Source organism: Xyrauchen texanus, chromosome 47 (assembly GCF_025860055.1).
Source record: "Xyrauchen texanus isolate HMW12.3.18 chromosome 47, RBS_HiC_50CHRs, whole genome shotgun sequence".
Classification (NCBI taxonomy): domain Eukaryota; kingdom Metazoa; phylum Chordata; class Actinopteri; order Cypriniformes; family Catostomidae; genus Xyrauchen; species Xyrauchen texanus.
Window position 1 is genome coordinate 2,310,964 of NC_068322.1, and position 15,975 is coordinate 2,326,938.

At 39.3% G+C, this 15,975-nt stretch overlaps 1 protein-coding gene across 1 annotated transcript; it reads left to right on the forward strand.

Moving 5' to 3' along the window:
* Positions 1-6,063: 6,063 nt before the first annotated feature.
* LOC127639162 (crystal protein) lies at positions 6,064-15,514 on the forward strand. Its single transcript, XM_052121040.1, has 8 exons — positions 6,064-6,633; positions 7,680-7,881; positions 7,970-8,103; positions 8,371-8,498; positions 8,571-8,689; positions 9,843-9,983; positions 10,759-10,931; positions 13,250-15,514. Exons 1-8 carry the CDS (start codon positions 6,172-6,174, stop codon positions 13,703-13,705), a joined length of 1,815 nt encoding a protein of 604 aa, XP_051977000.1. The 5' UTR covers positions 6,064-6,171; the 3' UTR covers positions 13,706-15,514.
* The last annotated feature ends 461 nt before the right edge of the window (positions 15,515-15,975 follow it).

Here is a 15,975-nt window from a genome sequence, read left to right on the forward strand (position 1 = left end):
CTTCATTGAGCAACTAAATGATCCAGAATAAAGAAATTGTTGTTGACCGAGTCTGGTAATTAAAGTACGGCTGTAAAGAAGAGATCATAACAGGGAAATAGATTGTCTCAAGAGCAATTATCATCCTGTAATAAAGCCACCGTCACATCACAGCATCTAAATCAAACTGTGCATGAACAGTAGCGGTTTTAACCACCATACAATCCACGTAATTGCATGGGGCCCCAGACGCCTGGGGGGCCCCCGCCACGATAGAAAAGCTCAGCAAAAAGGGGGGTGACATGATGTTCTGGGTACACGCGTGACACAATGTTGTCAGCGCTCTTAAAGCGGTTCATGTTAGAGGTCCTCTGAGTTTGGGTCAGTCTTTCAAGAAGGACTTTGTGTTCGGGTTTGTAAGGTATGAAAAATAAACAGGACTTCTGAACTTGTTTCACCCACGAGTTGAGGGCTGTCTGCTCTGTTTGTCCATGTAAACACGCGCTGGACGAACGCCCTTCACCTTGACTTCAGTGTCTCACGCAGGACTGGCACACTGCGTTCTGTTTCATGCGCTGGGCTGCATCAGTTATGTTAATGTTTAACATTATTCCAGATTATTCTGCACCATGCAAAGTTTCAGCGGCACTGTTTACTTTTTCCCTTCCGCTCTCGTGTGCGGCCGCCGTGCCTTGTATGTTTACATTTACTGTTATGAATGTTGCCTACGTTGCTAACATAAAATACAGCCTTTTGCAACATGGTGAACAATACACTGCAGTGTCAGAATATAAGCTCCAGATGAAGTAAATATTACCCTCGTGTACCCTCCTGAGACCCATTTATAGTATCTTGGTGCATCTTTTTATCCACACTAAATGCACATACTTCATATTTAACAGTATAAAAAGAAAACTGCACTGTATTGTAATACTGCGGATACTGTTTGCTCATTTGTAAGTCGCTTTGAATAAAAGTGTCCGCTCAATGACTAAATGTAAATGTGTATGTAAATGTAAAAAAAGAGTTTGGCCATGACATCTTCATTGGTCTATAGAAATGTACATTGAATGACATCACAGTTCAGCACAGCAAATCAAATATGAATCAAATATATATAAAAAAAATAATTATCATCATGTGCTTTTTATGCACAAATCACTTTATTGATGTTTAAAAAAAAGTGAAAATGTAAAAATTATTTTTTATTTATTTATTTATTTTTGCAGGGTCTCAGAATACAACCAATCTTCAAAGTAATAATAATAATAATAATAATACTGTATCGTACTGTATTAAAATGAAAAAAATAGACAACTAATAATTGTTGGGTTATAATAATATTAAATCATAATAAATTCCAAAATGTTAGTGAGTGAAGTATTAGGTTTTGCACACCCTGTTCAAATATATATATATATAAAGTGTTTTTGTAAAAATACATGTAGGAAATATTGCTTTTTTTTTTTTTTTTAATTGCTGCATTGTTGAAAAAATGGAAAACATGCATTAATTATCTTTAACTAGAATTCCATTAGAAATGTTCTTGGCTGATAGGATGAATAAAAAAAAATGTAATTTTTTTAAGCAAAATGTACTAAATGGGGCCCCAGGTTGGTCGGGTGCTTGGGGCCTCAGAAATAGTAAACCTGCCCGTGTATCTGCAAGGTCATATGAAAATCACAGGAAGATATGAATAATCGTATCAATGCATGACGTTTCATTTCTGCTTTTCAGTAGCTCTAACTACATCTACAGTACTGGATTTTGACTGGATTTTTTGAAGTCTGGCCAATTTGGGAAGTGAAATTTGTTGATGAACCTGCAGTGTTTTTTTACGTTAAGGAGCTATATTGTAACGTGATCTGAATAATCTAAATAATCGAATGCATTCGGGCTCATTTAATCATAATAAATAATACTTCTGAACTCAATAAAGCCATTTAAAAGGATATTTATAGCCTTTGAAAATGTGGTCATCCTTTTCTCATTAAAATCATCTCAGTCTCAACTCATCATGAGAGTATTTTCATGTATGTAAAAGGTAAACTAGTGAATGTGTTCAAGTTTAGCATGAATGTGAATGATTAACTTTGAATAGGACGTTGTAGTTTAGTGGTAAATATGGCAATAAGTTTAACCCACATTTTGGATTTGAATGGTGTGCATGACACAAATGCATTTGCAGAAGCTAACCTCTCACAGGGAACAGATACTCGGTAGTGTGCCTTACTTTCAGATTGTCAACTTTGCAAAATAGTTCAGTTATGAGAGGCACTGACATTCTGCTTTCTGTAGTAATTCTTCTTAATTTGGCTCCCTAAATACAGACCAGCGCACCCGTCTGCAACATCATGAACCAAAAGCTTATTGACGAATGCGTGAGAGAGCATAACAAACACCGTGGCCGTGTGAACACCCCCCCAGCAAGCAGCATGTGATACATAAATATGACCAAGTGCTTCGATGTCTTTATTGAGAAGACTGAAAACAATTGGAACATGTTTGAGTATTAAAATAAGGTCCTCTAATGCTGATTTTCTGGCTCATTTCAGACCCAGATTTAACACTGGATGAAAATCTCAAGAGGTGACCCAACACAAGGCCAAAATTGCTTCAACTGTGCTGTTTTGGAACATGATGTATTGTGAAAAGCCTGAAACAAAATGATTTTGTAAATGATTTATGAATCTGGAGCTCTGAGTCTGATTGGACACTCAGTCTTTCACGTCTGTAACTAAAGTGAAGGGTTGACTCCTCCCTTTTAAAAGATGATTGTGTATTTATTTATTTTTTGATAATTTATTTGCATGTATTTGTTTTTTCACTTATGTCTGGGACTCTATTAGAACAGACCCTCGGCACATTTTTGGATTGTGACCGACCAGTTCAGAATCACTGATTAGGGCTGGGAGGCGACTCCAAAACATTTTGATTATTTGATTCCAAAACATATACATATATATATATATATAGTATAAAGTATGCTTTATATTGCCCTGTTTATTGTAAGATTTCACTTTAACTCTCTCACAACTAATATGAAATATAAGATATCAGGCTAAGCAATTTAAAGAAATATTCTGGGTTCATAACTTCAAATCAACAGCATTTGTGGAATAATGTTAAATAAAAATGAATTTATTTGCCCATCTTTATTTTTAAAATAAGCAAAAATATGGGTTCCTGTGAGGCACTAACAATGGAAATGAATCCATAAAATACTCTATAAAATTATTGCCACAAGACGTAAACAAAGATTTTAGTGCGATAAAATCACTTACTAACCTTTTCTGTGCAAAGTTAAAGCTAATCTTACAACTTTGTTGCCATGACGATGTAATGCAACAAACCCTGAAATTCTAAAACGATTGTAAAAAAGTCAATTTAAATAACTTTAAAGCTCAAATAACGCACAAGTTTTATCACAGGAGTTAATGTGTGCTTTTATAACATTTTAAGCTTCACATTTCTGTCTTTAAGCCCTCCAAAGATTGATCTCATTCACTTCCACTGTAAGTGTCTCACTGAAACCTTGATTTTTTAAAGGAGAGGCGAGTCAAAATACATTTCTGTGGGAATCAACATTATGCCCAAAAAATCTGGAAACATTTACTGCATGAAATTAGACAGGCTCCGATTCCAAGCGTTCTTATTTTGATAAAGTTAGCTTTTTATTGTTTCTTTAAGTTGTTTACATTTTTTTTATATACACCAATCGCCTCAACATTAAATCCTTGTGCCCCCAAATCAGTCCCAACCCACATCTCAGAAGAGCATCTCTGAGAAAAAAGAAACTATTGGCACGATTAATCGGCAAAACCGATATATCGGCCTACCTCTAAATAAAACCACTCATGTGGGGTTTGAACCACCAAACTTTCCGTTACAAGCCCAGACCATAGCACATTAGACACTCTTTGAAAAGTAATGCTTGGTTTGCAAATGAAATCCTCAAGGCTCCAGCGTTTCTATGTACCTTTATGTTGTAAATGGGGTGAATATTCTTCATCACGTCCAATACGACTTTCCATACCTGTAGAAAAGAGCAAGAAATAATTATTAGACATTTTGCCATGTTTCTTTGGACTTAATATCATAATAGTGTCATGGTTTTTGGACATGATATTAAAGTAACTCCATGTTTTCATTGAATGTACATGGTAATACAGGTTCCATTATAGGCAGCAGTACGTCAAGCATTTTAATTTTATTCTATTTCAGAACCGGATTCTGTTTTATGTCTAAATGCAAATACATATTTATGTTCATTTTAAATATAACTATACATGTGCTGCTCCAAACATAAACATCTCGGTAATATTCGTTTATCTGAATATTTATAACAAGTGCAGTTTCAGTACGAGCTCTGACAATACAATGTTGTATATTTGGGGGTTGGCAAGGGAAACTGTACCTTGTTCTTTTTGTATTTTTTATTTGAGTTTTACCCACGTTTTCTGTGGGCGCCGCCATTGTGATGATGACGTCAGGCCCTGCGTCAGCACGTCATGAGCGCTCAGAGATCAGAGCGTGTACAAAATTATTTTTTGTACCCTGGAGACGTCATATGATGTTGTAATTTGTATTTATTTTTTGTTATTTATTTTTTTTTTGTTATTTTTTTATTTGTTTTTATTGTTTATTTGTTTTATTTTTTGTCTATTATTATATTAATGTTTTGTGCGTCAGCCCATGTTAAATTTAAGCTGATTGTAAATTGAATGCCATTCTGTAATATTTTTTTATGTTTGCTTAATAAAAAAATAAAATAAAAAAAGGCTTCAAAATAAACTATCTCAGAATGGCACTAAAAAAAATTAAAAAAATAAAAATAATAAAATAAAATAAAAATCATAGCGTGCACTGCCGCCAAGTGTTGAGAAGGTAGAACTGATCTGTGAACAGGCGCCTGTAGATCTTTATGAAATACAAAACAGTTTAGTTACAAAATACACCAAATTTAATTACTGAAGTAAACAATAGTAAGATAAATAAACAATTTTAAAAAATTATTCTATTCCAAGAAAACGCAATTATTTTTTAAAACATAAAACTAGCATCATAATTATACCAAAATAAATGTTTTTGAAAAATATTTTATTTTTAGACTAATTATAATTAATTTTAATTATTTAAAATAGTTTATTTATTATTCATTGTTACGGATTATATCTATAATCACTAATGATTGTAATTATGTATAAAGGCATGATTATATGATAAATATAATGTAATTTTTATTAAATAATCATATTATATAAACATTATTAATGATTATTTTATAAGAAACGTTTGTATTTATTCACTACTTCTAAAATAATTATTCATTATAATTTTTTTATTATTTAAAAAACATTATTTTAAAATTAATTATACTTTATAGTAAAACATGAATAAATATTGATCTGTTTCTCATACACATCTATCAGATCACTTCAGAAGACATGGATTAAACCACTGGAGTCGTATGGATTACTTTTATCCTGCCTTTATGTGCTTTTTGGACCTTCAAAGTTTTGGTCACCATTCACTTCCATTGTATGAACACATCTGGGATGTCATGTCGGTGAGTAAATGATGAGAGAATTTTAATTTTTGGGTGAACTGTCCCTTTAAAAGGATAGTTCAACCTAAAATAACAATTCTGTCATCATTTACTCACCCTCATGTAGTTACAAACATGTATGACTTTCTTCTGTGGAACATATAAGGAGTTATTTTATAGCAGAATGTCCAAGCTGCTCTTTTCCATGACATAAATGTGAACGGTTACAACTGTCAAGCTACATTTTCATTGAAAAGTGTCTTAAATTTCAATATGTTTCTCGCACAAAACTATCGCAAGGCTTGGAAAATAGCATATATATATATATATGACAAACTATTATGATGCTTTTATGAAGTTGTTGTTTTGTCCTTTTGTAGTATTCTGTAATGAGTGAGAATGTGAAGGGAATTCATGTTAACTTCTTAAGTACAGACAGTGTGCCTTTAATTTAAACATGTCATGGGTCTGCATAGACTCAGTCCCTCTTGTATGCAATGAAATGAGAGTCACAAGTGCTGAGACAAGCCAAACCGGTGAATTCTGGGACGCTACTGTCTTTCTTCATCTATCCAGTCTCACCGGGCAGCTTCAAACCAGCCTGAATTGAACAGAAGACCCACAAACTCAGATTGGCAGTAAATATGCCAACATACAGGTGTTTATTGGAGCTGTGTGTGGTGGCATGTGTGTTCATAAGTTCTGGATTCAGTTCAGAGGAGGATATGAACCTGGCTGCCCTTCTTCGTAGCGTGTCTGGAACGCTGATTAGAGATCAGCCTCTCGTGGGCAAGTTTAGTGGGGACCTTCAAACTGAAAAGGGCAGATACAGGATCCTTGAAAGGACTCGTGAATCTGGTACATCTGTCAAGACTGGTTCTGTTGGACCCAAAACCCTCACCAAAGATGGCACCGTTCAGGGTCTGACGCTGGACAAGTCTCACGTTTTCTATGGGATCCCATTCGCTGATCCACCTGTTGCAGCGTACCGTTGGAAACCACCCCGTCCCGTCACACCGTGGAAGGGGGTGTACGACGCCACCTATCCCAGAGCGGCATGCATGCAGGCGTGCATCGGACCCCTTTCTGATGAGTGTCCCAAGAAGGTGAGGAGGGGAGGGACGAAGAATGACAGAACTTTTCTTTGTTTTTAAAAAGACAGATTTTCGATGTGGCTTTTGGACACCACTGTATTTTCAAGCATAGCAAAACCATTTTTGGTGTTATGTGTAAGGCCCTTCCCGGACTTCCTGGGTTGCCTATTAAAGCCTGTAGACTGATTTTCATGCGAAGGGAGAGGGTCGCTTTTGCTGGGAAAATCCAAAGGATGTGACGTTTACAGGGCTGGATTGGTAATCTGGCATACCGGTCATTTTCCCGGTGGGCCGACGCGCTTTGTGGCCGATCAGGAGCGGACTGGCCATTGGGAGAACCGAGCGGACCTGTGGGTCGTCCGTGAAACGGTCCAAATGGGCCGCGATAAGTTAAAATGAGCCGCCGCGTCGGCCCACTGGGACAATATGCCAGATTACCAATCCAGCCCTGGTCCTAAATATGTATATATATATATATATTTAAATAAGCTGTTTAACAATTTTGTTTTAAAATATGATTAATTGATCATGTTTGAAACACCTTTTTCCACCAAATCATCATCAACAAATCAAATGTTGCGATTTAAAAAAAAAAAAGAGGACCCCTTTAGCCATCATGGCTGTGTGTGATCTTAAAAAATAATATATATATTTGACATTTCTGTGTAAAGGGCACATTTTGAACAGGTCATATGGAGCAATATGGGGCAGCTGTGGCTCAGGTGGTAGAGCGGGTCGGCTGCCAATCGCAGGGTTGGCGGTTTGATTCCTGGCCCACACGACTCCACATGCCAAAGTGGGCAAGACTCTGACCCCCAAGTTGCTCCCAATGGCAGATTAGAGTGTGTGTGTGTGTGGGACAGGGACACAGTGTAAAGCGCTTTGGTGAATCCAGTTAATAAAAAGTAATTGAGCAAAAATGGCTACGAAAAGCTTGAGCAGCACTTTAGTGCAAATTCAAGTGTTCCTTTGTGGTCAAAATACTTTTAGGTATCCTCTATAAATATATTTCCCATTGTGTGTTTGTGTAGAAGTGTAATATTATCATCTCTCCTCAGGTGAGCGAAGACTGTTTGTACCTGAATGTGTTTGTTCCTCTGAGTGTGAACTTCACAGCCCCGCTGCACAAACCGCTGCCCGTCATGGTGTGGATTCACGGCGGTGACTTCATCGCAGGCTCCGCCTCCAAACCGCTTTACGACGCACGCTACATCAGCAACTTCACACGAACGGTGGTTGTGAGTGTGGCCTACCGCCTTGGTGAGATAATATTTAATCAAAGAAATGATACATTACACTCACTATTTGTCATGACTGGGATACACCTGATACTGGTCTCACTCTTCAGGAGCGTTTGGGTTTCTGGTGTCAGGAAAGGACCCAAGAACATCAGCGGCAGGAAACTATGGGATTCTGGACCAGCAGATGGCTTTGCTCTGGATCCAACAGAACATTGCAGTGTTTGGAGGTGACCCAAACCGGGTAAAAACTAACTAAAACCTAAAGAACTTACCCTAGACCATGTTAGACCTTCTAAATCCAGCAAACTATCTTATGCCGTCACCCTTAAGCTGCATGGTCAAGTGACCAAAACCCCTCTAAAACCATCAAAATAGACTAGACCGAACCAGCCGTAAGACCAGCTAATAAATCTTATGCTGGCTAAAGATGGTATTCCAGACAGTAAATTTCCCACTTTGACTGGAAGAGTAATTAAAAGTATTGTTGTGTTTCTGTATGTGAATTCAGGTGACGATTTTCGGAGAGAGCGCTGGAGCTCAGTCAGTCAGTCTGCATCTCATGATCCAAAGCAGCAAACCACTCTTCAAACAGGCTGTTTTCCAGAGTTTACCCTTCTCCATTCCACTGAAAACACGGTAAACACTCATAATGAACGTGCATCCGTACGGATCAATCGGCTGTTTTTACTCACTGATGTTTGTCCTCAGGCACGAGTCTCTGAGGCTGGGGAAGGACTTTGCGAAGATGTCCAACTGCTCGGTGAAGGACATTGTGTGTCTGCTGTCTCGGAGTCCTCAGGCGGTGCTGACCGCTCAGATCAAATCCAGTAAGAGCCTCCACAGACATCTACGTGTCTGAGAGATGGAGAGAAAATAAGCAAACATAGCAGTTGACCAATATGAGTTTTTCAACAGCCGATACTAATGCAGATATCTAGATGTCTTTAGAAATTTGGAAATCAGCTGATAATTCATTACTAAGGCTGATGGTAGATTTTGTAGCTGATACAAAAGTGTTGCCATTTGCAAAATGGCCAAACAGTGGTTGACTTATCGTCCTTTTCACACACCACATTGAACAGATATCATATCACTCATAAGACGCACTTCTTGGAGACGGTTCAAGGACGGAGGCGTGATGACAATGAGGGATAAGTGCAGCGGAATGCGGCAGTTTGGGAGAGAGAGCCACATGCAGCTGCCGTATTTGTGTTCGTGTCTGACACTCTCTCTCCAGTCTCCATCACTAGGTGATGGCCCATACTGCTTCCTCTCTCCCCAGTGATAGACACATGACAACGTCCCGCTCCATATACCCCCACCGCCCTAATCAAGCCCGACAATGTCTGGCCCCCTCCCCATTCCTGGAGAGGAAATCAGCCACAACTATCTGCGGACCAGATCTGTGGACAACCTTAAATTTGAAGGGCTGAAGTGCCAGGTACCAACGAGTGATCCACGCGTTGGCATCCTTCATGTGGTGGAGCCACTGAGGACGAAGGCCCGCCCCAGCAGGTAATAGCGGAGTGTTAGGACCGCCCACTTGATAATACAGCACGATTGAAAAAGGGTGTCTTGCTTAGTCTCCCTCAACTAGAACTTACGACTAATGTACAGCACGGGACGCTCCATCGCCTGCGAGATCACGGCCCCCAAACCCTGCATCTGTAACAAGGTTGACATGGGAAAGGAGGAGGCAGGAACCGGTTGAACCTTCAAAATAATAATGAAAAGTTAAGAACATAAATGCACACACTGCAGCTGCATGCGGCTCTCTCTCTCCGAACTGCCGCATTCCTCTGCGCTTGTCCTGCTCCTCGGCTGACTAGCGCGATTGGGCGCCGTGCGTGCAAAGTCACGGCCTGGCCCCGCCCCGCCCTCCTCCTCACAAAGAAGTTTACACATTATTTTATACTGTTCTGCAAATTAAGTGGCTGTTTTGTATGTTAAATTTTGTACTCTATTTGGTTTTTTTGCCAGGCTCAAAGGTGGTGAACCCATTCCGATTTCTGGAGGTGTTTGAAAGCTGGGGGCCGTATATTGATGGAGAGCTGATCAAGGAACAGTCAGTGAGCGCGTTTCAGAAAGGACACTGGCAGAAGGAGAAAGCAGTTCTGCTCGGTACACTGAATCTGAGTTTTACCGGACGGATGCTCATTTGCAGTTTGGAAATATTAAACAACGAGGCACTCGTTCAAATTGCCATCTGAATCTAACAATAGTGCCATCCAACCCGACACAACAACCCTACCAATGGTGTGACTTGGAGGCGGGACTATATGAACTAATAAAGAGGTAACAAGGGGGCGGGGTCAGGATGAGAGACAGGAGAGCACAAAGCAAATGAAGCCACCATTGGATATGTGCTCAAACAAATAGACAAGACATGGAGTATGAGTGTCCAGAAACAAGACACAACCAGACCAAAGAGTCAGGATCCAGACACCATGCTCTGAACATGAATCACAGACTAGACAGAAGAGCACATGGCCAGGACAACCACCAAAGCCATGCGCTCACACAGAGTCATAGAACATACGTGTCAGGATCCTGCCAGCCAAATGCCTAGTAAGTGAGGGGTGTCATTTCTGCACTACTAGCGCCACCGAATGGAATTGCAAAAATAAAGGATTGTTTTCAAACAGCTTTCTGAAGACACCCCACGTCTGCCATTGGTCAAACAAAGATAAAGTCCCGCCCCCAAGTCACGCCATTTGTCCAGTATGGATGCGTCGCTCATAGTGCCACAGAGACACAGTATTTTCAAATGGCTCAATTACAGTTGTCTCTGCATATTAAGCTGGGATAAGAGAAAGCATTTTTACAAACAGCTCCGCACTTCAGCTTTAACTGTTGGTATAATAATTGAGGGCTGGTTGTTATGTGTCTTGTGTAGGAACCACCTCAGAGGAAGGAGTGATCTTTGTGTACGGGGTCTTCACTAAGCCGGTGTCACCTGTCGAGTGTACCATCTACACAACGGCCATATTCAAACAACACGCCATCAAAATCCTGCGCAAATACCTGCCACTGTACAAAGACGATGACCGCAGGGACATGCTAGCACAGGTCAGTGACGCTCTAGGACTGAGATCTTCTGTGTGTGTGTATGTGTGTTTACAGTACATGTATGGACACAAGAGACATATTAAAACTCTGAGATTCCTAATATACAAAGGATAAAGTTTAGCTGATGTCCACAAGAGAGCGCTGTTACTCCAGTGTGTCATGTGCTGTATATTCCTCTGCCACTATGTTTCACCCAAGAGATATCAAAGGCCACCACGACCTGTCAATCAAATCACTAGAGCCTTCTGGGGGATAAAAGGAATCAGCATTCAGTCAACAGAGAAGGAGACATTCAATATCACTCATTGTGTGTGTGTGTGTGTGTGTGTGTGTGTGTGTGTGTGTGTGTGTGTGTGTGTGTGTGTGTGTGTGTGTGTGTGTGTGTGTGTGTCTGTGCTGAAAGTGATCCATGCCCGACTGCAGGCGGTGGATTCTGTGTGGGCTTTGGCCTTGTGTGTGTGTGTGTGTGTGTGTGTGTGTGTGTGTGTTCTCTATCTGATGTGTGTCTGGTTACCAGGTAACAGATAGTGATACTTAACCTACAGTAAGATGTAAAGCTCTAAACAAAGGCTGATCAGCCTCCATTTAAATCGCTGCACCGAATCCCTCAAAACTAAACACATTTCAGCACACACTCACTTCACAATATAATGTGCTCTGTAAGAATTTAAATTCATCATATCAAATGTTCTGACATTCAAGTGCAACTATACATGATTTTAAATATGAAGACTCGCCTAGAGGAATAGAGCGCACCAGTCAGGTTCCGGAAATAAAAATCCCATTCCCAAATCCCATGGACTGATTCCTAACGGTAATTTAGGAATCAATCCATGGGACACCAGCCGTACCCCAAAGAACATTAAATAACACACACACACACGCACAGATCCCCCATTTAGCCTTAACAGACTGTAGGGGCAAGTGCTGTTAGCGAGCCGGAACGGTACACGAGGGGGTGGGTGGCCAGCACCATGGCCAACCGTCTCCCCAGTGGCGATGTTTTACACACCGCACCAGGTACTCATTTTAGGTTGAGTCGACCTAGCGGAGGCCCGGGACCGGTTCAGATAATCGTCACTGGTGTTGGCCATGAGCGGGAATCTAACTCGGGTCACCAGGTTCATAGCGCTAACCGCTACATTACTGCTCCACTCCATATCTCTCTCTCTCTCTCTCTCTCTCTCTCTCTCACACACACACACACACACACACACTTAAACTAAACGTCTCTCTCTCCTCAACCCTTCCCCTAGAGTCCCCCAAAACCACTAAATACCTACCCCACTTCCTGAAAAACAAGTCCTCCCACCCCAGCTTTCCATCTATCATCTTCTCAAAAGCAGTCACCCTCCCCATCTCAAATGGTTGTGCTCCGTCTGACTTCCAACCCCTTAAAATCATTTGTCTGCCAATCATCATGCCAGAACCCAATTATTATATATTTGTCCCCCAAATGTATAACTTTCCCATCGCCAGGGCTGGACTTGTAATCAGGCATACCGGGCATTTTCCCGGTGGGCCGATGCACATTGGGGCCGATCAGTTGCTGATACCAATTCTGGCCCAGTTGCTATGTTGCCACTCCAGTACAGACTACACTGAAGAACTACACTACCTTTGATCCTGAAGAGAAAGATTGACCAATCAGAGAATTGCTGCAAAAGAGCAGCGAGCATCCACTCCCATGATGCACTCTAAATGGCTCAATCATATCTATATTCTCAAGCTATTTATGTGTTTTAAAAAATCGGAATATTTTGCATTAAAATTTATTATGTCTATACTTATAATCAATCATTGTAAAGCAATAATTGTATTTATTACACGGCGCTCTGGAATACTCTGTTTGGTCAATGGCGCCATCTAGTGGTCTGATATCTTTGAGAAACAACTGCAGATACACGTCCATTTATTTATTTAATTGGCAAGTAGTCTTGTAATAAGCTGGATAATGAGTCAGAGGGTCATTATTTACAAAATATATATAAATTGACGTGTTTTTATCGCAAAATAAACCCCTTCAGGTCCAAGTCCTGATCACCCTGTCGGGGTTTATTTTGCGAGAACAACAGTATTAGAACTATTTAGATAGTTTTTAATTTAAATACGTTATTAGCAATGCATCATGGGATTGTATTTATTTCCCTCATTAAAGATGAGTCTTGTACCTTTGTCTTTTGGTACAATTTTTAAATGCTTTTTAAAACTATGAAATACTTCCGGTACCATGATGACAAAAAAAAGAGGGCGGGCACAGTTTCAGAGGTTCGGACTTATTTACGAAGTATCTCTGCCCATCTCTTTTTCTCTTTCAGATTGTTACAGACTACATCTTCTTGTGTCCGTCCCGAAGATCAGCACGTGCCGCGGTGCTCTCAGGCAGTTCTGTCTGGATGTACGTGTTCGATCACGTAGCAAGTGATCCGCGCGTGTGGTCGGGTTTGACGTTCTGTTACAAGCACGTATGTCATGGCGCAGAGCTGCCCTTCCTGTTTGACTCCGCCCCTGTGGCAAACTTCACCCTGACACCACCTGAGCACCTGCTGTCCAATCGTATGCTGTGCTACTGGGGGGCGTTCGCCCATGCGGGTGACCCGGGATCACATACTGACATGAGCACGTTCTGTCAGCAGCAGCGCCCCCCCTCATGGCCACGCTACACGGCTAACAGCGGGTGGCTAACCATGAATCTAACTGTGCATTCGCACGCACAGGTGGGCTCACGTGACGACATCTGTGACTTCTGGGACAAACTTGGAATCTACCCCTAATGAAGGAAAAACACATAAGTTCCCTTTAATATGTCAGTTGTTTCTCCTAGACGGTAATGACCTTAAATGGAGACTTCTTAAAGGAACAGTTCACCCAAAAATGAAAATTCTCTCATCATTTACTCACCCTCATGCCATCCCAGATGCATATGACTTTCTTTCTTCTGCTGAACACAAAAGAAGATATTTAGAAGAATATCTCAGTTCTGTAGGTCCATACAATGTAAGTCAATGGTGACCAGAAATCACATAAAGGCAGCATAAAAGTAAACGCATATGACCCAGTGGTTTAATCCATGTCTTCAGAAGTCATATGATAGGTGTGGTTGAGAAACGGATCAATATTTAAGTCATTTTGTTCTATAAATCTCCACTTTCACTTTCACATTCAGCCACCTACTATTCACAGCTGGTCAAAGGTGCAGATTTTTAGTAAAAGGACTTAAATATTGAACTTTTCTCATCCACACCTGTCATATCACTTCTGAAGACATGGATTAAACCACTCGAGTCATATGGATTATTTTTATGCTGCCTTTATGTGCTTTTTGGACCTTCAGAGTTCTAGTCACCATTCACTTGCATTGAATGAGTGCTGAAATATTCTTTTAAAACCTTCAATTGTGTTCTATAGAAGAAAGTCACACACATCTGGGATGAGAATGAGTAAATGATGAGAGAATTACATTTTTTTGGGTGAACTGTCCCTTTAAATCTTCTGATTCTCAGATGTTTCTCAAGTGAAACAATCTCATATATGAAGAGAGCCCAACAATGCCTCAGACTGTGCTCAGATTTGCCAAGGTCCCGAAGTCTGCAATCAAAGATAAATACCTTAAAATGAACTCATCAAATTCATCTAATTCTAAATGATCTGAGCTATGCTATGCACATTCATGTTATAGCTCTGAACTACTACAATTGTCTCATTTGTGTCTGTTTTTATTTCTCCTGAGGATTTTTAAGAGAAAATGACATTTTCTCTTTGAAAGAGCAACTCCAAAGTTATGCAATTTTCCTTAGAGAAGAAATGCATGAAATAATTCCCACAGAATTTATATTGTTGGTACCAAAACATCCAAAGTTGGAAAGTTTTTACAAGTGTATGTGCTGTATATCAAAATACACTGGAAGTATAATTTTGAGGTCTGTCAATAAATAAACAATTTACAAGATGCAGATCATTTAAATTAATCGTAATTAATCACATATATCAATATTTGCTAAGAACGGCACCCAAATAATAATTCAAATAGATAATAAAAAAGACAATTTGATATATAATAATCAAAATATTAAATATATACTATTATAAATACTATAAATTATAATATAAGTAGTATATACAACAATACTAATATTATATATATATATAAATACTGTATGTTGTATTATATATAATGTTTGTTATAAACTCTCTTCTGAAACTCTACCGGAGACGCATCATATCATCTGAGAATCAGAAGATTTAAAGGGACAGTACACCAAAAAAATGTAAATCTCTCATAATTAATTCATTCTCATCCCAGATGTGTGTGACTTTCTTCTATAGAACACAATTGAAGGTTTTAAAAGAATATTTCAGCACTCATTCAATGCAAGTGAATGGTGACTAGAACTCTGAAGGTCCAAAAAGCACATAAAGGCAGCATAAAAATAATCCATATGACTCGAGTGGTTTAATCCATGTCTTCAGAAGTGATATGACAGGTTTGGATGAGAAACAGATCAATATTTAAGTACTTTTTACAAAAAAATCTCCACCTTTGACCAGCTGTGAATAGTAGGTGGCTGAATGTGAAAGTGAAAGTGTAGATTTACAGTAAAAAAGGACTTAAATATTGATATATATATATATATATATATATATATATATATATATATATATATATATATATATATATATATATATATGTGTGTGTGTTTATGCTCCATACTATAAAAAATAGTATGTGAAACAGCATGAAATATGCAATGGTAAACATTTCAAACTTAATTGTTGTCACATTAATACACATACAATACCCAAGTTGGTTCTCAAAGTTGGACATACCCCCATGAGATGGTGCGGATTAAAATAGATTGTATATCTGCAGTAAACATATTTGTGTGTGCGCATCTTTGAGCCCTGTGCTGAGGTTCGATTAGCTGTATATAAGTAGCCAATTAAAAGCATATAACAGCTCTCAGCACAACCAGCGTCACGCTTCCATGGTTCAAAGATTTGACGAATAAATTGGACATAAGCAATACTTGATGGAAGTAACATA